Below are 25,473 nucleotides of genomic sequence, written 5' to 3' on the forward strand. Positions count from 1 at the left end.
ATTTTATCATGGCTTGGTTTAAGATATTACAATCTGAATACCGAGGGAAAATGGTGATAGGTTTGTCAATTATAGAATCGAAACTGTGTGCATACAATTGTATTTTATTAAGTTTAACAATATCATTTTGAAATAAGTTTGTATCCATAAATGCATCTGCCAAAGGAGGAGAGGTTTCTTTTTCGAATAATGATTTGTCAAATTCTCAATTACAAGAAAGTTAATTTTTGCGATCAAATCACTGTTGTAACATCTATATTTTAATAGACTTTTATTTGCTAAAAACTGTCTTCGAAAACTAAGAGGAAGTTCTTGAGACTCTGCCAGAATGGCAAGATTTGGTGAAGATGCCATGGCTTCCAAACATATTTTCAGAGCTCTATATTGTATTCGATCAAGAGTAAGTTGGTTCGTATTGGAGGTAGAACCATAGAGAGTACACCCATAATCCAAAATCGAGCGAATATAAGACTTGTAAAACATTAAGGAAATTTGTTGATCCGCGCCCCAGCTCTGTTTGGAGAGGAAGCGCAGAAAATTAATTCCCTTTTCACATCTTTGTTTGACATACTTAATGTGACTGGTCCATAGAAATTTACTATCTATAATTATACCTAAATATTCTTTTACGATAGGAATAGTGTATTTACCTATAGAGAAATTATCGACTAACTGGTATCTGTGCCTTGTGAAACACATCACAGCTGTCTTTTCTGGTGAAACACTAAAACCCATATCGTCAAACCAGTTTTGTAACCTGTCAAAAGTACGTCTTAAGTCTATCATGCAGCGATCGTAGGTATTATGGGTGACATAAATGCATAAATCGTCCGCGTATTGAATAATTTGTATGTCATCGCTCATCAAATCATGCAAGGCTGCAGTGTAGAAGTTAAACAAAAGGGGACTTAAAATAGAGCCTTGCGGAAGCCCGTTGTAAAGTACTCTTATGACTATCTCGCAAAAATATTTTTCTGTTAGCAAACAAATTTAAAATATTTATAGAGACTCTTTTATTGATACCAAACGTTACCATTTTTGAATATAATATTTCCAAATCTACCACATCATAAGCCCCTTTAAGGTCCACAAAAAGACACATGTAATTATTTTTTGATAGACACAATTGAGCATCTGTAACTAAATGAGAGATTTCATCAACTGTACCTATACTTCTACGAAATCCATACTGATTTTTTGGTAAAATTGATCTGTTTTCGACAAAATGTTCGAGTCTAAATTTTATAAGCCTTTCGAAAGTTTTTGTAATGCACGATAACAATGAAATAGGTCTGTAGGACGAAGGTAAGTCAGGTGGTTTCTTAGGTTTCGCTAGAAGACACACAATTATATTTTTAAGACTATCTGAATACTTTTGTTTCAACCACCAATCATTAAAAATTTCTAATAGAAGAAGTTCACCACTTTCAGGCAATTTATTTATTATCGTATAAGTGAACCCGTCAAGTCCAGGTGCAGTATTTTTTTATTTTTTTAAGGCTAATTCCAATTCCGAAAAGCTAAAATTTTTTGAAAAGGTTCTTGATGGAAGTGAAATTGATTAATGTTGTCGTTAAAAATTGGACCTGACGCAGATGAAGGAGCCAATGTATCAAGAACTTTTTGAATAAGGCTTTCGTCTAATTGTGGTTTTCTTTTCTGATGGTGTTTATTGCAAACAGATCTTACAGTTTTCCATATCTCGGTCAGAGGAGTGTTTTTATTTAATTTATTCAAAAACATTTTCCAACTGTTTTTTTGTTTAAGTTTGAACGTACGTTTGACATTAGCAGAAATGTTTTGATATTGTAGATAATTGATAAAATTACCTTGTTTTTTAAACTCGCTGAGAGCTTCTTTTCGTTTTTTAACAATCGCAGAACATTCCTCATCCCACCAATAAGGTCTTGGTACAGAAGGTGTGAAAGATTTCTTAATAGGCATAGATTTCGATGCTGCGACCGTGATTGCATTGAGGAAAAATTCGATTGTGTCTACTGAAGTTGAATTCCTATCTAAATTATTGAGCTCACTAATTTCTAATTCAAAAATATTTCCAAAAACAGACCAGTCAGCTCGAGAGTCATTCCATTTTGTTGATGGGTTGATGACAAAGGAGGAGGGATTGATTTGAATTTCTATATTGATTGGGTAGTGATCTGAACCTAATGAATCTGAATCTACTGACCAAGCTATACGGTCGGCTAAGAGGGGAGATGTTAGAGTTAAGTCAACGGCTGAATGATTACTAGTTGGGGATATTCTTGTTGGTGTTCCGTCATTTAATGTAATTATTTCACAATAATCCATGGCCTCCACTAATATTCTACCATTTCTGTCGTCTGCAATTGACCCCCCCATACCGTGGTGAGCATTAAAATCTCCCAGAAAAATAGTTTTTGCAATTTTTAACTGAAGGAATAGGTTGATCCAGTCATTCATTTCTATTCTAACATCTGATGATCTATAGATTGATACTAATGAGAGATTAGTTTTGTTCAAAAAAACTGCGCATGCTTCTATACTGTCGTCATCGAAATTATTATTAATTTCGGATTCTTGGTAATCTATTCCCTGTCTGATGAAAATACCTACGCCACCGTAACCATCTTTACGACATTTATTGATAAAGTTATATCCATTAAGTCTAAAATGATGACCGGATGTGAGCCATATTTCTGATAGAAGTATTATATCTGTAAGGTAGTTGTTAATATGATGCATAAGACTTCCTTTGTTACTATAAGTGGATCTACAATTCCATTGTAATATGGTTAGTTTGTCTGTAATATTTTTAGTAGCCATTTTCACTATCTGTGAGAATGGATTCAAAATTATCTTCATTATTATCGAATATTGTAATGATATTGTCCCTGATCTTATTTAATTCAAATTTTCCTTGATTATTAATTATATTTGTAATTAGTGAATATATCTGTGAGATAAGTTTATCTCGACAAAACATGAAATTATTCTGTTGTGGAGCGGGTGTATATGGAGGAAGAGAAATTTGTCTTTTTTGATGGGAATTTTTTAAATCTGAATTACTAGTGCTTGGAGTCTGAGAAGAAGTCTCAGTTCTTCGCCTTTTAATTGTTTTTGATTCTAATGCAGTGGAATTTGATTTTGGTTTATTTAAAGGAGAATAATAAATTGTTTTGTTTGCTGGTGCTCAATCGGGAAATTTTTCAAGATTATTTAATATATCAAACCTATTGTTGGTTATAATTCGGCATCCTTAAAACTTTTATTTTCGAAAGCCATTACTTTTTTTTATGTCTTGTTGTTTTTTGTACATTGGGCAGTCTCTTGAAATTGAAGGATGATCAGAAGATTTACAGTGAACGCACATTTGCAACTCGGAATTACATTCAGCGGAAGAATGCTCATTTGCACATCGAGAACAACGAGATTTGCCTTTACATTGAACGATATTGTGACCGTAACGTAAACATTTTACACATTGGACAACTGGATGGATGTATGGTTCTACAGGGAAATTAACCATATTTATATTAATAAAGGACGGAATTTTATTACCTTTAAAATTTATTACTACCAATTGTCTATTGACAAATTCTTTTTTTTTTTTTGGTTTCAGGGTTTATAATTTTTCGTTTCATTCTTCGCACTTCCGCCACTGGAACTATGGAATTAATTGCTTTTTTCAAGTATTCTTCAGTAAAAAAGGTATCAACGCAGCGTATTATGCCTCGTTTATGCGTGAAAAATTTTGGAATATAAGCAATCAACTTATTTTTTGTTAGTATTTCGTGATTAATTAATAAATTAGCGATTTTGTATGTTCTAAAAATTACCTTAACACGTTTTAAACCTACAGAATTAATATCAATAACATCATTTCTAAATTCAATTACTTGTTGTAAATAAAAGCCAATTCTGATAAGAAAAAGACGACCAAGATTCTTATCGGTATGTTCCAAAAATACCTGATACGGACCTGCATCCGTTGGTTGATATTTATTATCAAAGTCATATTTTTCAAAATTTGAGGATACTGTATCCATTGAAGAAACATTAATTTGATTATCATTATTATTTATTTGATTATTAGTGTTTAAATTAACCGAGGGCGGGCCAGGACCGCCCCCGTTACCTGACATTTTCTGTACAACAAAGCTGTCTTCAAAGCTCTAGTTTTCCACAAAGTACCACAAAATAGAAACTATTGATAAAACTCTGCACTTGGAAACAAGGCTGGAATGTACCAAAAAACTGCCAAAATTAATAATTCTTTGGGACGAGCTCCAAAAAACGAACACGACTTTGACAGTTATTTTGACGTATCGAAGAACAGGAGTTACCGATGTAATTTCCCGAATTGCCACCCTGAAATGGAACTGGGCCGGACACGTCGCCCGAATCAGTGATGTGAGGTGGACGAAGAGATTACTTAAGTGAAGGCCGAGATTAGACAAAAGAAGTAGAGGCAGACCTTCTACTCATTGGACTGAAGATCTCAAGAAAATGTCAAATTGGATGCAGTTAGTGGAGGCCGAGATTAGACAAAAGAAGTTGAGGAAGACCACCTACTCGTTGGAGCACAATGGACAAAAATGAGGGAGGCCTATGTCCAGCAGTAAACGCAAATGGCTGGATTATGATGATGATGATGATACGTACTATCGAAATATATCGGTATCCGATTTTGTTGCTAACCGTAGAACTTGTAAATACATTAGTTTATCCTACCCGACCTTGCTCCGCGCTATATGTCTCTGTTATATGTTAAATAAATAAGTTGCTGGTACATATTTGGTACTAAAATAATTTAGGGAACACGTACCATCTGATTACCCTATCTGATTTTATTGCTCATTGCTTTAGTGAACATACAAGTCTTTCGTTGTGCGTCTAATGAGAAGCTGGCCCCGCCCCAATTTCAACGCGATTTCCTGGTCAACGGGTTGAGCAACAAAATTCGGATTAGAGCAACTAATTAGCACATAAATAGCACTAAATTTTTCACCAAAAAATCAATAAGTTTGAACTTTTTTCGGTGTGGGTGGGTGCAGCTTGCCATTAAGCTGGACCCCCCACTTTGAACGCGATTTCCTGGTCAACGGTTTGACCAACAAAATTCGGAATAGAGCAACTAAGTAGCACATAAATAGCACTGAATATTTCACCAAAAAAATCAAGAAGTTTGAGCTTTTTCGGTGTGGGTGGGTGCAGCTTGCCATTAAGCTGCACCCCCCACTTTCAACGCGATTTCCTGGTCAACGGTTTGAGCAACAAAATTCAGATTAGAGCAACTAATTAGCACATAAATAGCACTAAAATTTTTGCCTAGTCCGAACTTTATTCGCGATAGTGGGGGGTGCAACTTAATATGGGCATTCTTCTCAGTACTCTCATATCTGCCGTTTCCAGTAGTCTGTATTATGACTGTATTCTGAAGCATATGTCATTATTGGTCTTACACTGTAGACCAGGGCGCATCTGTAATAATATTAGTACATTTGGACGTTGAGAGGTGACTCAAATTTTTTTGCAGAAATTGCTTGAAAATAACTCAAATAATAATATTTGAGTTATCCTCCCTCTCAAAAAGGCCCGGAATATTGTTTAAATAATCGAAATGTCAAAAAATGAAAGAAAAATTCGATTTTTTTTCTTCGTTTTTTGATTATAACTTTAAGAGTATTCATTTCCAAGAAAAGTTGTATTGACATAAAAGTTGTGTAAATAAATTTTCTACAATATAGAGTTGATTGAAAATTTAAAAAATAGTCACCCTTGTTGCAAAATTTCAATAATTGGGAAAAAACTATACAAAAACAAGTATTCGCATTTTACGTTTTTCAACCATTTATGCTAAACTTAGGAGCTTTAAATTTCACCCAGAAAAACTATATGATACAGTTAACCAACACTGTATATTTCATTAAGATGGGTTTAATAGATTTTGCAAAATAAATTTTGCAATCCAGCTTTCGCAAAAAAAATTCATTTTTTCAAACTGTTACAGGACTGAAAATAAAGCAGATAGCAAGTTGAAATTTTTTTTTTATAGAAGTGTACTGTACCTTTCATTTGCAATTTGCAAAACTAAAATCGATTAACTACCACGGCGTCAGGAATTTTTTTAAATAAACATTAATTATTGGTGTTGCGCTCCGGACACCGGATAGTTTGCTCTGATTGGGCATTCCAATGACCTTTGATAATTATTGATACATTTTAATTTTTATTACATTTCGATATAAAAAAATAAATTTGTTTATTGCAAAATAAAAACACATACTCTATCCTTTGAAATAACACTTTTTTAGCAAAAACTTTCTTTGTTCATATATTTTAACTTGAGAATAAAAGTTTATTATTTTGAAACATATACAATTGTTTAAACAATATTTCACAAACAATAATAAAATTAGTTTGATTTTTGTGGAATTAAAATATTAAAATACAACAAAATATAGGGTAAGAAAATAATATATTAGATGAAGATTGGAAGAAATTTTGGTGGAAATCAACTTCATGTGAATCGAACACCGCTGTCCTGCGCGTAGCACCAATAATTAATGTTTATTTAAAAAAATTCCTGACGCCGTGGTAGTTAATCGATTTTAATATTGCAAATTGCAAATGATAGGTACAGTACACTTCTATGCGCAAAAAAAAATTTAACTTGCTCTCTGCTTTATTTTCAGTCCTGTAACATTTTGAAAAAATTAATTGTTTTTGCGAAAGCTGGATTGCAAAATTTATTTTCCAAAATCTTTTGAACCGATCTTAATGAAATTTACAGTATTGTTTTACTGTATCATAAAGTTTTTCTGAGTGAAATATTAAGGTCATAAGTGTAGCACAAATGGTTGAAAAACGTAAAATGCGAATACTTATTTTTGTATGGTTTTTTTCGCAATTATTTCTATTTTGCAACAAGAGTGACTATTTTTTCAAATTTTAACTAATTCTATATTGTAAGAAATTTAATAACGCAACTTTTATGTCAGTACATCTTTTCTGGGAAATGAACACTTTTAAAGTTATAATCTAAAAACGAAGAAAAAAATCGAATTTTTCCTTCATTTTTTGACATTTTAATTATTTAAACAATGTTCCGGACCTTTCTGAGAGGGAGGATAACTCAAATATTATTATTTGAGTCATTTTCAAGCAATTTCTGCAAAAAAAATTGAGTCACCTCTCAACGTCCATCTCAAAACAGATGGGCCCTGGACTACTGGCTTTATAAATTCTCGACTTCATTTCAGTGTTAATATGTCGGTTTCGCCATATTATAGTTTTATTAAGACATCCTGTCGGTCTATTTGCTTTTTGTACTTGATTTCTGACTTCTTTGTCCAGGTCCGTAGCTCGTTGATATATTGAGGTAATATATTGTTGTCTTTTAGTCTAATTTTAACATTAATCTATTATTTACTTTTACTCTTAAATTTAAAAAAGAAAGCGGGTCTTGGCGGAAATGCTAGCAGCAGTAATAGTCAAAGTTCTTCTTCTCTTCTTCTTCAGCGTGTTTTTATTCACTCCTGGACAAAGGCCTCCCCATGAGCTCTCCACTCTTCTCTGTTTTGTGCTATTTGGTGCCAGTTTCTCCCTACTTTGGGTTTGATGTCGTCTAGCCATCGTTTTTGTGGTCTTCCTCTACTACGACTGTCTTCGCGTGGTCTCCAATGTACAATGTTTCTCGTTCACCTGTCGTTGTTTTACCGTGCCACGTGTCCTACCCAGTTCCATTTCATTTACGCAATTCTTCCAGTTACATCTTCCACCTTCGTCCTTCTTCGCACTTCCTCATTTCGTATATGTTCCCTCAGAGATACTCCTAATATAGCTCGTTCGATCGCCCTCTGTGTCGTTCTCAATCTACTGGCTGATACCTCTGTAAGTGTAAGTGTCATGGTCTCCATTCCATAAGTCATAACTGGTAGAATACAACTGGTGAATACCCTTTTCTTTAGATTTATTGGTATCCTTTTGTTTTTTAACACATCACTGAGTCTTCCTACTGCTGCCCAAGTCATTCAGATTCTTTTAGTTATCTTTGCCGTTTGATTCGTTTGCCTAGTTTGATCGTGTGACCTACGTATATATACTCTTCGACACTTTCGATATCGCTTCCATCTAAGTCGATTGTGATATTTTGATCTGTCATCACTTTTGTTTGATTTAAATTAATCTTTAAACCGATTTTCTCAGATTCTAGTTTAAGTTCTTTCAGCATGCAGATCAGTTCCTCTGTATTGTTGCTTATAAGTACTTATTATATCATCGGCAAATCTCAGGTGACTTAAAAATCTGCCATCGCATTTAATTTCACGTTATTCCCAATTTAACTTCTTGAACACATCTTCTAATGAAAGAGTAAATAACTTTGGAGATATGGTGTATCCCTCTCTAACACCTCTTTCCGTTCTTATTTTGCTTGTTGTTAGGTCTTCTGCTATATTTATTTGCATAGTTGCATTATCGTATATGTATTTTAGGAGTATTCTATATCTGGAATTTATCCTTGCGTTATTCATTCCGTCTAATACGGCCAATCTATGGAATCGAAGGCCTTATTGTAATCCACAAATGCCAAATGAAGAGGTTCATTGTATTCGTTACACTTTTCGATAAGTAGTATTCTTATTGTCTGTAGGTGTTTTATGGTACTATAACCTTTGCGGAATCCCGCTTGTTCAGGTTGGTAACTATCGAATTTATTTGATAGTGTGTTGGTAATTATCTTGGTAAGCAGTTTGTATATCAAGGTTAAAGCTGCAGAATTTGGACAACTCCGAGAAAACCGATCACAACAATAATAATTGAAATAGACTATACTTCGTGATATGGATAACTCTATAAATTACATGCTAAGTTTACTATTTATGCGGTCAATGTCAATAAATGTTTCAACTATTTAACAAAGAAGGAATAGGGCAGTCAATGAGAGCAAGAACAGGTTATTACCTCCGAATTCTATCCTACTGCATGGATTTTAATGAAATTTTAGGAATAGCCTGAAAATATCTCCTTATTCAAAGTCTACCCTGTACCGATGTGTGCTTTTGTCTTGGGGGCGGTTCCCACCCCTTCTCGGGGTGGAAAATTTTTTGGTTAAACAACTACTGAAGTTGTTAGAGAATCCAATTCTAAGCAAAAACTGTTCTATAATTTTTTTTTCGAAAACTCAATACTTTTTGAGTTATTCGTGGTTGAAAATTGGGCATTTTCATTGAAATATTATAACAACTTTTCAAACGATTTTTTGCGAATACCTTAAAAACAATGCATCTAACTAAAAAAATTATATAAAACATTTTTGTAGCTGATAAAAAACAAAGAGATTCGTTCCTTCTTCAATCTTCTAGTTATAACACAATTTTTTTGGTGCATGCTCAAAGCAGTGTATTCAACTTGAAATAACAGAGAAACGGTCGATTCTATGTATATAATGCTACCAATACCTTTTATTGTGCTTGAAAAGTCCTTTTAAATAAGCAATATTAAGTGTCGATTACATTCAAACTAAGCGAGATATGCTGCAAAAAATTGATGACTAACGAATTTTAAGAAAAAATTGAGAAGTATATTTAACCCTCACCCACAAGAATTTAAATACATCGTTTTCCTTCTACAATACATTTTAGTACAGTGTCATTTTTATGTTCAAAAAGTTGAGCGGGTTTAAAATGAATGGTTTTTGAAAAAAATAAGATCAAAAATGATAGAGCGCATCAATTTTCCTAAAAATCTTCTTTTTCTCCATGTAACTTGAAAATGATAAGAGATACTGTTATAAAAAATAAAATCAGAATGTTTATCTAGAAGAAACCTTCATTTTTGTATGGCATCTTTTTTTTTTTGGCATCTCTTATCATTTTCGAGTTACATGGAGAAAAAGGAAGATTTTTAAGAAAATTTAAAAATGCGCTCAATAATTTGATCTTATTTTTTTCAAAAACCATTCATTTTAAACCCGCCCAACTTTTTAAACATAAAAAGAACACTATAATAAAATGTATTGTAGAAGGAAAACGATGCATTTAAACTCTTGTGGATGTGGGGTTAAATATACTTCTCACTTTTTTCTTAAAATACGTTAGTCATCAAAGTTTTTACAGTTTATCTCGCATAGTTTGAATGTAATCGACATTTAATATTACTTATTTTAAAGGTCGTTTCAAGCACAACAAAAGTTATTGGTAGCATTATACACCTAAAATCGACCGTTTCTCTGTTATTTTAAGTTAAATACACTGATTTGAGCATGCACCAAGAAAACAAGTTTTTCTCACTTACCATATCTCTTTTTGTGTTATAACTAGAAGATTCATAAAGGAAATAATCTCTTTGTTATTTTATAAGCTACAAAAATGGTTTGTATAGTTTTTTTAGTTAGATGCATAGTTTTTAAGGTATTCGCAAAAAACCGTTTGAAAAGGTGTTGTTTCAATGAAAATGGCCAATTTTCAACCAGGAATAACTCAAAAAGTATTGAGTTTTCGAAAAAAAAAAATATAGAACAGTTTTTGCTTAGTATTAGGTTCTCTAGCAACTTCCGTAGTTATTTAAGCAAAAAATTTTCCACCACCGAGAAGGGGTGGGAACCGCCCCCAAGACAAAAGCACACATCGGCATAGGGTAGACTTTGTTTCTTAGGCTATTCCCTACTTACTGTGAAAATATCACGTAAATCTATATAGTAGGATAGAATTCGGAGCCACATACCCTCATTGACTGCCCTAGAAAAGGTTCGTTACGAAAATATTTTAGGTTTGAATTAATTTATGTAGAATGCACAAGATTAACGAATAATAAATTTAAAATCTTAACTATTAAAAATTCTTTTGCAAATTTTCCTTTTGTTTCTTTTCTGTCTTATTTTGTTAGCTGCATCTTGTAGAAGCAATGAAATGATTTTTTGTAAGATAAAGTCAAGGCAATAATTGTCTAAAATTATTTATCAGAATCATATAAAACGAAGTTTATGGGCATTGTACTGGACAAGTTTTGCACTTGAATTATGTTCCAGAAATCTACCTGTATGTAGTACTAATAACGACAATCACACTGTTTGAGCAACTATTTCTCCACACAATTTAAGTCCCCGAAGATTTTTAAGATGTGAAATTTATAAATCTTTCTTCAATAACACTATTTTCTTTCACATGTCTAAACATTGATAGTTGTGATTTCATAACAATATCATATTATGTATCTTCTAAAATTAGGGTGACTAAAAACGTTTTCTAGCTTTCACTTACACTGAGTATATTAAATAAATTGTTTTTAGGCGGTAAATTACAGAAAGGATATAGTCCAATCAATGACCGTTTTGGAGTGTAGTTTCCAGGGGCAACTCCGAATTGCATGAAAATTTGGATTTAGGTTCTACTTACCCTCCACTTCAAAGTTGAATTTGTGTCGTTGGTTGCTTTTACTTGGGGGGTGACATTTACCCCTTCTCGGGGGGTGAAAAACGCGTTTTTAAAATAAGGCCGGAAATGGATAAATTGACTTATTTTAAGCACCTTTTGTTCTATAAAGTTTTTTACGTAAGTCAATACTTTTCGAGTTATTCGCGATTTAAAATGTTGATTTTTCGACAAAAAAACTACGTTTTTAGACCGTTTTCCCAAATAACTCAAAAAGTAAATATTTTATCGAAAAAAATATTTTTAGCAAAAGTGTAGCCTATAAAAAACGAAAAAAATGGTGTACCAGCAAAGTCTACAAATTGAGTAGAAACAAAGTTGTAGCTCATGAAAAATACGTTCTTATTGGTCTAATTCCAAATCGAATAATTCAACGCGAAATCACCGAAGAAAGAAGCGTTTTTCGGGAAAACCTTCTTAACATTTTTAAAGTATCGAAAAAAAGCTTATTATTTGTTTTTTTACAAAAGTTTACAGCATCAAAAATAAACGAGTAACACTGAAAAAAGTTGGCCCCTTTTTTTTGGTAAAAAAATCGTGAAAACTTCCCTCTATTTAGCACCCTAAATGAAATTAATCGTTTGGCTTTACCATCTGTTTTAACTGTATGTGTATTGTTTATATGATCTGTAAGTTTGATTGGTTTGAAGTGCTTATTTTTGAAAACATTTGGTTTTATAGTAAAAAAAAATTTCTAAAAATTTTTGAAAAATTTCATTTTTTCAAAATAACTTAAAAAGTATTAGTGATAAGAAAAATCTTAAGGAGTAAAGAAATGTAGGTTTTGCTATTATAAATATGATAGTTTCATTCTGTTTCTCCGTAAGACAAAAATTGGTTAAGATATGGCTGTTCAAAATTTACATACACTCCTTATTAGTGACCCATTCAAGCTTTCTCAATTATAACCCTTTCAAAAATAAACCTTTAAACCGGTGAGAATGACAGATCATATAAAAAATAGATAGGTAAGTAAATTGTTTGTAAATCGGTAGCGATTAATTTCATTTGGGGAGTTAAACACAGCGAGATTTTCATGAGATTTTACAAAAAAAAATAGGGCCAACTTTATTTTGAGTGTAACTCGCTTATGTTTAATGCTAAAACTTTTGTTAACAATTAAAACAAAGCTTTTTATAAACACTTTAAAAAAGTTTAAATGGATTTTTCCCGAAAAGTGCTTAATTTTTCGGTGATTTCACCTTGAAATATTCGATTTGGAATTAGACGAATAAGAACGTATTTTTCATGAGCTACAACTTTGTTTTATTTGATTGATAGGCTTTACTAATAAACCATTTTGTTGGGTTTTTTATAAGCTACACTTTATAGGGATATGTTTTTCGATATAATATTTACTTTTTGAGTTATTTGCGAAAAACCGTATGAAAACGTAGTTTTTTTGTCGAAAAATGAACATTTTCAATGGCAAATAACTCGAAAAGTATTGACTTACGTAAAAAACTCTATAGAACAAAAGTTGCTTAAAATCAGTCAATTTATCCATTTCCTGTCTTATCTTGAACATATGTTTTTTCACCCCCGAGAAGGGGTGACTGTCACCTACAAGTAAAAGCAACCAACGGCACAATTTCAACTTTGAAGTGGAGGGTAAGTAGAACCTAAATCCAAATTTTCATGCAATTCGGAGTTGCCCCTGAAAATTACACGGTATCGCCGAATTTCCCGTTCATTTACTGGGCTAATAAGAATTATTGTCAAGACGTGAATACTATTCACGTCTTGACAATAATTCTTATCCTTTCTGTACTTTACCGCCTAAAAACAATTTATTTAATATACTCAGTGTAAGTGAAGGCCAGAAAACGTTTTTAGTCACCCTAATTTTAGAAGATTTATGTGTGTGTGTGTATTTGAGCATTATTGGCTTCGGAGTCAATGTCCATTCGCCATCTTACCTTTTTGGGATTATTTGTATTATTTATGCGGAAGCTCTAAAGGAGTGCTTTCTACTGATTTGTTCAGGTATGTATCCAATCACAATCCTGCTCCAATTTTACAAAGAACTATTTTATATACCTATATCTAATTTTCAACGATTTTTGTTTTTATTTGGAATTATTTCTTTTCATTGTGATTTTTTTTATCATTTTTTTATGTATTTTTTTTTATTTATTTATTTATTTATTTATTTTTTTTATTTTTATATATATTTTTTTATATTTTTTTTTATTTTTCATTGTCTTTTTTTCAATATAATTTGGGATATTAGACTAGGACACAATTTGACGCTCAGGGGTCGATCAGAGCATTTAGACGAGACAGGTGGACCTCGGATAGGCATAGGGCTTTAGAAGATTTAAGATACATAATATGATATTGTTATGAAATCACAACTATCAATGTATTCACTGAATAGTAATCCAAAGTAACTCTTGCAATATTTTCTAAAATTTGCCGGTTCTGCATTAGGTACCTAAAATTTCTCTATGCCGAGGTTATACTGAGTACATATTATTAAGTAGTAAGTATGAACTTAACATTTTTTTTTGTCGTATAATGACACTTAGTTGTACAAAATACGGACATTAGAAAGCACTCATATTATTGACTACAAACACCAAAATGTTAGTCAAACTATTAAACATCGGATGTTAAAAGAATGGAACTTCCCTTCTTAAATGGTTATACATTTTTCTAGGTGGAGCCCTAGACAAGACATGTATATGAAGAGGATTGATGTTGGTAAGATAAAAAGACCAAAACTTATGTAATAAACAAAACAGATCTCGCTTAGAGACAAAGGAAATGAAAATGATGATGATGATGTATCCACTTAACTTACCATCTCCATAATTTTGAGGCAATAATCTAGTGTAGGGAGTATTTGGAGTTCCAAGAATAGGATTTCTTAAGTTGTTGCAGGAACCATCGTAAGATCTGTATCTTGTATTCGGGCAGGACGCTGGTGGTGTTCCACAACCTAAGGTGGATGGATCAGGGGTTGGCTGGGCAGGAAACGTGGGACGTACAAAATTTCCAAAGTAACTATTGCCACTAAAACATACAAGTAATATTGAACAATAAATAAACAATTTTATTTATATAATTGAATTAATAATATAATATTACTCTAAATAAATAATTAAACAGTTAAGAAATACGTATATAGGGTGTCAATTTAAAAAGTTGCCACCCCGATAATTTGGTCCCTATAGAAAATCTAAAAATATACAAAAACACGTCAAATTTATTTGTGAGGGGGACATTTTAGGGGGACTAGTTTTCAACTAAATTACACTAACCCTCTAGCGGGGGCGGACACAACCCCCAAAATCTTTAATGGAAAGGGGGGTTGAGTGATACCTCATTTTAAAGGTCGTTCGATTACATTTTCAAAAATACCACATACATTATATTTCTTTTCAGTAATTTTAATTTATTTATAATTAATTTTAATAATTAAATATCGAGTTCAGAACTCCAAAATTTTTTAGAGTATTGAGTCCAAGATTTTTCCAAAAGTCCTGAAAAGAAATATAAGGCATGTGGTATTTTTGAAAAGGTAATTTAATGACCTTCAAAATGAGGTATCACTCAACCCCCCTTTCCATTAAAGATTCTAGGGGTTGTTCCCGCCGCCGCTATAGGGTTGATGTAATTTAGTTGAAAACTGGTCTACAAAATGTCCCCCTCACAAATAAATTTGACGTGTTTTTGCACATTTTTAGATTTTATATAGGGACCAAATTATAGGGGGTGGCAACTTTTCAAATTGACACACTGTATATGACCAACGAATAATGATGTACAGTAAGGTCTCTTTTTATGCGGATTAGTTTTATGCGATTTTGAAGTTATGCGGTTGGTATTTCATTCAAAAATGTCTATTATTCACAATTAGTATAATTAATATTAACTATTCCCATCCAGTAGTCTGAGAGTTTGAAATTCGGGTATTCCCCTTGTTACATGATGTACCATGCAGCTATTATATCAATCTGAATTTCGCATTGAAAGGTATTAGGTCTGGATCCCGCGTATAAAAAAAAGTTGATTAATAGCAAGCTGAAAATTAGTTAATAGCTCAACGGTGTCTAGTCGGACAAACTTTGATATATGGGAACACTGGGACAGGGGAAGTTTTAATTGTGGAACAGGTTAAAAATTTGGAACGGTCATACCACGAAAACGTCACATGTATCTTGTCCGACAGAACTTCCAATTGATTTGTTACCCTTTCATTAAACTTTATTGCAAAAATCAGGCTGCTATTTATCACCAAATGGGCAATTTAATGAGTGAAACACGTAGAACATGTCAAATGACAGGAATTACAACAGGTGATAAATAGCAGTCTGATTTTTGCATGAGAGTTTAATGAAAGGGTAACAAATCAATGGGAAGTTCTGTCGGACAAAATACATGTGGCGTTTCCGTGGTCTGACTGTTCCAAATTTTTAACCTGTTCTATAATTAAAACCTCCCCTGTTTCAGTGTTCCCGTATATCAAAGTTTGTCCGACTAGACACCCTTAAGGTATTAACAAATTTTCAGCTTGCTATTAATCAACTGTTTTTATACGCGGGATCCAGACCTATATAACCTGTAATTGTTTTGAAATTAAATTTAAATGTGGCTGATTTCAAGTTGCCGTATAATAAACAGCACATTTGGTTTCTGGATTGAAACATTTAGTGTCGTAAAATTTTAGGTATGTTCCATTAGAAGAGGTTTTTGCAATCTCAATATCGTTAGTCTGCGTTTTTAATTTCTTTTAAAAATTTTATTTGGCCCCATGAAGAAAAAAAACATCAAAGACACAATTTTTGGTGGGCAAACGTCCACCATTTTATGTAATTTTAGAAAACTACGGAACGTATCCCTACTTTTTCAATGCAAGTAAAGTCTTTTTTTATGCAATTTTTTTATATGCGGTTTTCTGAAGAACGTATCCACCGCATAAAACGAGACCTTACTTTATACGTTGATATGACTCAAAATATACTTTAAAAATAAAAAGATTAAGTTCCAAATCTAATAACACATAAAACATTAAAATATTATTCTACCTCCCATCAGATTGAAAACAGTGGGAACTTTCTCTGGTAACAACTTCCGAGGCTTCCAAAAATACAAGCCATACGGATGCCAAGACTATAGGAAGATGAGAGAATTTTACAATTTATAATTCACATCTCAACGAGAAGGTTTCCTACTTACTCCAAATAGAGTAAATAAATTAAACATTGAAAATGTTTATACATTTTTAACTTTAAAAATACTTTTTCTACAACCGTGTTAAAAATGCAATTTTTAGCACTCCAAACTTTCACATGCGTGCCTTAAACGTGTACTTTTAACACATATCATAAATAAATATTACGTTTTAATTATCATTTTTATTATAATAATGTAATTGTAACTAAAAACTGATTAAATAATTAGGCCGCACATCAAAGAAACATGAAACGTAAATTACGTTTCATGGAAATAAAACACTGCTAAACAAATATACGTCTGGCCATTTATGAAACTCTCCGAAAATAAAAATGTGTCATGAGCATGAATCACACTCGTTTCATTGGTAGGCGGACTTTGAGATTTGTTTAACAGTGTTTTATTTTCATGAAACATGTTTCACGTTTCATGTTTCATGTTTCTTTGGTGTGCGGCTTGCCTAAAGAACCTCGGAATAAAGGGAGATTGCCGATACCGTGACTGTGATGATGTTACCATGTATTCGTGATGACGAGATCCATTTGTTTTTTAAATAAAAACCTATAGGTACTTTGTTTATCAAAATCAAGGAGATATAGCCCAGTAACTGACCGTTTTGGAGTGAAATTTTTAGGGTCAACTCCGAATTGCATGAAAATTTGGATTTAGGTTCTACTTACCCTCCACTTCAAAGTTGAACTTGTACCGTTGGTTGCTTTTACTTGGGGAGGGGGGGGGTGACAATCATCCCTTCGCGAGGGTGCAAAACGCGCGTTTAAAATAAGTCCGGAAACGGATAAACTGACTATTTCTAAGCAACTTTCGTTCTATAGAGTTTTTTTTGGAAGCCAATACTTTTGGAGTTATTTGCGATTGAAAATGTTTATTTTTCGATAGAAAAACCACGTTTTCAGGCGGTTTGGCGCAAATAACTCAAAAAGTAAATATTTTATCGAAAAAATATATTTAGCAAAAATCTAGCTCATAAAAAAGCGAAAAAAATGGTGTATAAATTAATTCTATAAGCCCAGTAAAAGCAAAGTTGTAGCTCATGAAATATACGTTATTATTCGTCGAATTCCAAATAGAATATTTCAATGTGAAATAACCAAAAAATTAAGCAATTTTCCCGAAAATTTTTTTAAAATGTTTAGAAAAAGCTTTATTTTTATGTTCTAGTATTTTTTTGCTTAAGTTTTTAGCATTGAAACTAAACGAATTACACTCAAAATATGGTTGGTCCCTTTTTTTTGGATAAAAAAATTTGTGAAAATCTTCCCCTATTTAGCACCCTAAATAAAATTAATCGTTACCGTTTTACCATTTACTTTATATGTATGTGTATTCTTTATAAAATCTGTAAGTTTGACCGGCTCAAAATGCTTATTTTTAAAGAAATTTGGTTTTATAGTAAAAAAAAGGTAAGTACTCTAAAAACTCTGGAAAAATGCTGTTGTTTTCAAAATAACCTAAAAAATACTAGTGATACGAAAAATCTCAAAGAGAAAAAAAATGTAGGTTTTACTTTTATAAATACTTATTATGGTAGTTTCATTTTGTTTTTCTGTAAGATAAAAAGTGGTTAAGATATGGCGGTTCAAAGTTGGCATACGCTCGTGATTAGTGACTCGTTCAAGCTCTTTTAATTATAACCCTTTCAAAAATAAGCACTTTAAACTGGTGAAATTTACAGATTATACCGGCTGTCCACTTATATTTTCCCCATTTTAACTGCCTATAACTTCTAAACGGCTCAAGATAGAAATATGCGGTTTTCACTGAAATGTTTTATTTTAGTAAAAGTTTTGTCTGAATGGATTAAATTTTTTATATTGCTTTCAAATAGGAAAAAAATGGTGGATTTTTGAAAAAACCGTTGTTGACTTTTTTTAATGGAACACCCAGTATATTTTTTTGAAAATGGAAAGAAAGGTCATTCACCTATCCAGCGATATAAAGTTTTTTAAAATCGGTCATCAAATGACTGAGTAATTAATTTTTAAAATGAGAGGTGCAACTCTCTAACTAAGCAAATTGATATTATGTTATGTGATTTCCACATTGCATCTCTCATTTTAAAAATTAATTGCTCAGTCATTTGGCAACCGATTTTAAACATTTTTATATCGCTAGATAGGCAAATGAACGTTTTTTCAAGTTTTTGTGTAAATGTCTATTTTTCATGTGGCTTTTAAATAAGAAATGGCGGATTTTTGAAAAAAAAACGTTGCTGACTTTTTTTATTAAAACACCCAGTATATTTTTTTGTAGCTTGAAAAAATGGTCATTTTCCTATCCAGCGATATACTTTTTTTTAAATCGGTTGTCAAATTATTGAGCAATTAATTTTTAAAATGAGAGATGCAATGTGGAAACATAATATAATATCAATTTGCTTAGCTATGTTATTTAGGTATGTGATATCCACGTTGCACCTCTCATTTTAAAAATTAATTACTCAGTGATTTGACAACCGATTTTAAAAAACTTTATATCGCTGGATAGGTGAATGATCGTTCTTTCAATTTACAAAAAAATATACTGGGTGTTCCATTAAAAAAAAGTCAACAAAGTTTTTTTCAAAAATCCGCAATTTTTATTTTGTAATTGAAAGCGATATAAAAGACTCAATCTATTCATACAAAACTTTTACTAAAATAAAACATTTCAGCGAAAACCGCATGTTTCTATCTTGAGCCGTTTAGAAGTTATAGGTAGTTAAAATGGGGGAAAATATAAGTGGACACCCGGTATAAAAAATACATCAGTAATGTAAATTATTTGTAAAGCTGCAACGATTAATTTCATTTGGGCAGCTAAACAGTGGCAGATTTTCACGATTTTTTTTAGCTAAAAAAAGGGGGACAACTTTATTTTGAGTGTAACTCACTTAGTTTTAATGCTAAACACTTTAATAAAAAAAATAAAAATAAAGCTGGTTTTAAACACTTTAAAAAATTTTAATGGGTTTTTCCAGAAAAGTGATTCATCATTTTTTAGTTATTTTACGTTGAAATATTCAATTTGGAATTTGACGAATAAAAACGCATTTTTTATGAGCTACAACTTTGTTTTTGCTGCGTTTGTAGGCTTCACGAATACATACCTTTTTCATTTTTTTTCTGTGCTACATTTTTGCTAAGAATATTTTTTTATTCGTTAAAATAATCAGTTTTTGAATTATTTGCGAAAAACCACCTGAAAACGTGTTTTTTTTACGAAAAATAAACATTTTTAATCGCATATAACTCGAAAAGTATTGAGTTATATAAAAAAAATCTATAGAACGAAAGTTGATTAGAATTAGTCAGTTTATCCATTTCCGGACTTATTTTAAACGAGAGTTTTTTCACCTCCGAGAAGGGATGACTGTTACCCTACAAGTAAAAGCAACCAACGGCACAAGTTCAACTTTGAAGTGGAGGGTAAGTACAACCTGAAGCCAATTTTTCATGCAATTCGGTTGACCCTGAAAATGACAGGATATCGCCGTATTTCCCATTCATTTACTGGACTAATAATATAATTCTAAAAAACGACAATATGGATCACTCAATAAAATGTATCACTATCGCTCTAAAGTTAGTAGTTTTTGATATACAAGGTGCTAAAATTAAAAAAATTGGTTGATCCTTTTCAAGCCTTTTTAACAGAAGAAACAAAAGTGTGTAACACATTGTATATCAAACATTATAAATACTAACTTAGTAGAGAAATAGTGATATAAATTTTATTTAAATAAAAGGCAGATATTGAGCTCTGGATTTATTTAATCTTGCCGAAATAGGGGCCATATCAGTGACATTTCGTCATATTAGGAAGGTATTCTGGAATGCCATGAATATTTGATTAATAAGTAATGGTAGAAAAATTTAACATATAATATACACACACTGGACAAAGGACAAATAGATTAAAATTAAATGACGGTATACTACGTTACATATCGAAGATGGAAGTAAATAATGATATATTGCTGTTTTTAATTTTTTAGTTTTAGTTCAGTTTTGTGAAATTTGAATAATTTTGACAGAAAAAAATATAGGATCCTAATTAAAGAACAATAAATGAGTGGCGATAGGGAAGTGACGTCATCACAGTTGCAGTTATCCAAAATTGGAAAACTACTTTTAAAAATCAACCTATTTCGGCGGTACGTAGCGGAGGTAAATTTATAGTTGTCAACCCAAAGTTTACATCTGAATTCTTGAATCTATCATAATACCTACATCTAATAACTTTTTTTCATTTCCGAATTTTTCCGTAGACATTTAACAGGTTAATTTAATTTAAATGCATTAAATAATTTTGACTTAAAACTAATATCATTTGGTTCTTTATATTAAGATTAACTATTTTTATGACTTACCCAGAAACTCCAGATGAATGATAAGAGACTGGTATATTTTGAATTGTATTGGTAAGTGAAGGTTGTTGGAGAAATATATTATAGGAAGGATGTAGTGCACTAACAGAGCTGAACACTAGTTGAACAAGGAAGCTGGCAATAATTGTCAGCGCCATCTTGGATTAATTCACTACCTGTAACAAAATATATTTGACAATTTTAAATCTACATATATATTATTGATGTCTTTATAACTTTTTTTGTCTTAATATATTCTTCACTAAAAAAAATAACTTCGGAAAGAATCTTGTATCGTGTTGTTTTAATATGGGAAATTAAACTTATTGTAATTTTAACAGTCTCTTAATTAATTAATGAACTGAATAAATAAACTTATCACCTATTTTATTCAATTTTTATTTTCTTTTATTTACACTTATATTAATTTATTTATCGATAACACTAGTTACAGTAAACCATAATTTATACAGGGTGTATCTTGGGGAAACCGAAATACTTGAATGTTGAATAGAGGTCACTGAGGCGGTTCTAGATATACTACATTTATTGCCGCATCGATTTTTATAACCTGGTTACAGGGTGGTTGATAGATTTTGTCCATTTTGTCCTGAATCCATTACTTTAAAATCATCTTGTATATTTTTTTGATATTTGATACATACAGTGAGAACGTAAAGGTTGGAATAAATTCATTTTCTCGAGAATGGATGATTTTGGAAAAAAATCCCGAAACAGGTCGATTTTTATTTTTAAATTAGGACTTTTGGCATATATATCATACTAGTGACGTCACCCATCTGGGCGTGATGACGTCATTGATGATCTTTTTAAATGGGAACAGGGGTCGTGTGATAGCTCATTTGAAAGGTAATTCAATTCTCTATTCAGTAATATAACTATTAACATAAATATTTATACAGGGTGTCCAAAGAAAATTTTTGGATTAAATTTACTGACATAAAAAGAATACAAGTAATTTATTTAATTCAAAATACATTTTACTTTTCTCAGAAAACAGAAAAAATGTTTATTTGAAAAATAATCATTGCTTTTCGCTTAAATTAAATGTTCAAACTGTCAAGAAGAAGGTAGGTGGCTGCTTTATACTGAATTTAAGCAAAAAAACAATATTTATTTGTTAAATAAACATTATTTCCTGTTTTCTGATAGGAATAAAATGTATTTTGAGTTAAATAAATTACACACATTCTTTTTTTTATGTCAATAAATTTAATTCAAAAAAATTTTTGGACACCCTGTCTAAATAATTATGTTTATTACTGAATACAGAATTGAATTACCTTTCAAATGAGCTATCACACGACCCCTATTCTCATTTAAAAAATCGTAGATGACGTCATCACGCCCAGATGGGTGACGTCACTAGTATGATATATATGCCAAAAAGTCGCAATTTAAAAATAAAAATTGACCTGTTTCGGGAATTTTTTTCAAAATCGTCCATTCTCGAGAAAATGAATTTATTCCAACCTTTACGTGCTCACTGTATATATAAAAACAAATAAAATCCTTTATAAAAGGTACATATATTAATTTATTAAAACTCCCTAAAAAGGGCTACATCACATTTTTTTATAAAGGATTTTACTTGTTTTTTGTGATATATGGTAGGTACCTATACAGCCAGCTACAGGAAAACCTTTTCCTTGTGGATTTGATATACATATATGTCTCAATTAGAACCGAAACGACCCAACTAATAAACACATGAAATCTAAGTCCGCATTAACAAAACATTATAAAGTTGTTGTGACCCTGAAATAACATCCTCCAGATTTAAATTTTCAAAATCAGTTTGCATACTTGAAGAGCACAAAAACTAAGTTTAATGGCTCACTCCAATTTTTTTGCAAACAATTTAATGGCTTTAATTTTGAAATTAAACCTATTGACATTTTTAAGAACTCATTAGATAAAAAAGCAGGTATTATTAACTTTTAATAATAAGTTATTAAAATTAATGAATAAAATAAATACTCATTTTAAAAATAATCAATAAGTACTTATTTACTACATTGGAATGACCCACTTACCAATTTAGTAGTTCTGCTGTTTCATATTCAACAAATATCTGTTGTACTTCTGATGACTTCATCAAATAGTTCACTTACATGACATGTATATATAGATAAAGTTGTCCGAATATGTCCTTCATTTATAATCATTTTCCTGGCGAGTCTACAACTGTATAAAGAGTTGTCTTTTGCAGTGAAGGTATATTTATCTGAGAGTCCTTGAAGAAAACTTTAAAGAGTCTTATTATTTCTGCAGTGTGTTTTATCTCCTCGCAGTGCTTTCTCCACGATTCTCGTCTTATGCTTTTCAGTTCCTTATAATAGCCAGTCAGAGCTTTGCTATAATCGTTCTTGTCGCCTAATATTTTGGGCCCAATTAAATTTCCCTCTGGTTTCTGGCCTTTGATTTGGAAGTTTGAAACTCTCCGAATGAAACTCGTCACCTTTTCTGAAAAATTGTCTTTGAACGTCGACATGACAATTTCTTGAATGCAAACTGTTTAGTTCCTGATTTTTTGTAAATATTTTTGCAAGCTCTACTAGGGATGGCGGTTGTTGAACAAAACACCGGTTTTCGGTTAAACCGGTTTTAATAACTTACGGTTTAACTTGGCGGTATAACCGGTCAAAAAAACCGGTTATTCCAAAAACCGGTTTTCGGTTTTTGGAATCAATATTCAATACCCAATATACGCCAGTCAATGGGAGCAAGAATAGCATATTACCTCCGAATTCTATCCTACTGCACGGATTTTAATGAAATTTTGGGCGTAGCCTCTACTTATCTCCTAATTCAAAGTCTACCCTATGCCGATGTGTGCTTTTATCTTGGGGGTGGTTCCCACCCCTTCCCAGGGGTGGAAAGATTTTTGGTTAAAAATACCCCGGAATTCGCTAGAGAAACTAAGCAAAAACTGTTCTATAATTTTTTTTGAAAACTCAATACTTTTTGAGATATTCGTGGTTGAAAATTGGCCATTTTCATTGAAACATAATACCCTTTCTAACGGTTTTTTTGCGAATACCTTAAAAACTATGCATCTAACTAAAAAAACTATATTAAACATTTTTGTAGGTTATAAAAAAACAAAGAGACACTTGCCTTCATAAATCTTCTAGTTATAATACAAAAAGAGATATGGTAGGTGAAAATAGTTTGTTTATTGGTACATTCTCAAATTGGTGTATTTAACTTGAAATAACAGAGAAACGGTCGATTTTAGGTGTATAATGCTACTAATACCTTTTGTAGTGCTTAAAAAGAACTTTACAATGAGCTATATTAAAAGTCCATCACATTAAAACTAAGCGAGATATGCTGCAAACAAAATTGACAACTAATGTATTTCAAGAAAAAATGAGAAGTAATTTTAACCCCCATCCACCAAAATTCAAATGCATCGTTTTCCTTCCGCAATACCTTTTATTATAGTGTTATTTCTATGTTCAAAAAGTTGGACGGGTTTAAAATGAATGGTTAAAAAAAAAAGGTCAAATTCAAGAGAGCATTTTTTAAATTTTCTAAAAAATCTTCCTTTTTCCCCATGTAACTTGAAAATGATAAGAGATAAAGTAATAAAAAATAAAACAGAAATTTTTATCTGAAAAAGCCCTACATTTTTGTATGTAATATTTTTTTCGTATCTCTTATCTTTGTCGAGTTACATGAAGAAAGGAAGATTTTTAAGAAACTTTAAAAATGCGCTCTATAATTTGATCTTATTTTTTCAAAAACCATTCATTTTAATCCAGTCCAACTTTTTGAACATAGAAATAACACTATAATAAAAAGTATTGTAGAAGGAAAATGATGTATTTGAATTCTGATGGATGAGAGGTTAAATATACTTCTCATTTCTTCTTAAAATACATTAGTCATCAACTTTTTGCAGAATATATCGCTTAGTTTGATCGACCATTAATATTTCTCATTTTAAAGGTAATTTCAAGCCCTACAAAAGTTATTAGTATCGTTATACACATAAAATCAACAGTTTCTCTGTTATTTCAAGTTTAATACACCGATTTGAGCATGCAGAAAAAAAAACAAACTCTTCTTATCTATCATATCCCTCTTTGTATTTTAACTAGAAGATTTATGAATGAACAAATCTCTTTGTTTTTTATAAATTACAGAAATATTTTATACAATTTTTTTTGTTAGATGCATAGTTTTTAAGGTATTCGCAAAAATCCGTCCGAAAAGGTGTAATTTTTCATTGAAAATGACCAATTTTCAACCACGAATAACTCAAAAAGTATTGCGTTTTCAAAAAATAATTATAGAATAGTTTTTGCTTAAAATTAGGTTCTCTAGCCTTTTCCGTGGCTATTTTAATCAAAACATTTTTCACCCACGAGAAGGGGTGGGAGCCACCCCCAAGATAAAAGCGCACATCGGCATAGGGTAGACTTTGTTTCTTGAGCTATTCCCTACTTACTGTGAAAATATCAAGTAAATCGATGTAGTAGG

General features: G+C 31.5%; 1 protein-coding gene across 1 annotated transcript in view; it reads right to left on the bottom strand.

The window, feature by feature from the left end:
- LOC126884317 (peroxidase-like) overlaps window positions 1-25,473 on the bottom strand; it is a 276,223-nt gene that overhangs the window by 114,587 nt on the left and 136,163 nt on the right. The window contains exons 2-3 of the mRNA XM_050650256.1: window positions 20,965-21,137; window positions 14,221-14,432 (exon numbers count right to left, since the gene is read on the bottom strand). Of these exons, the coding sequence (XP_050506213.1) occupies window positions 14,221-14,432; window positions 20,965-21,119 (367 nt within the window). The 5' untranslated portion in view covers window positions 21,120-21,137. The remainder of the gene's footprint in view (window positions 1-14,220; window positions 14,433-20,964; window positions 21,138-25,473) is intronic.

This window comes from Diabrotica virgifera, chromosome 5, assembly GCF_917563875.1.
Source record: "Diabrotica virgifera virgifera chromosome 5, PGI_DIABVI_V3a".
Classification (NCBI taxonomy): Eukaryota; Metazoa; Arthropoda; class Insecta; order Coleoptera; family Chrysomelidae; genus Diabrotica; species Diabrotica virgifera.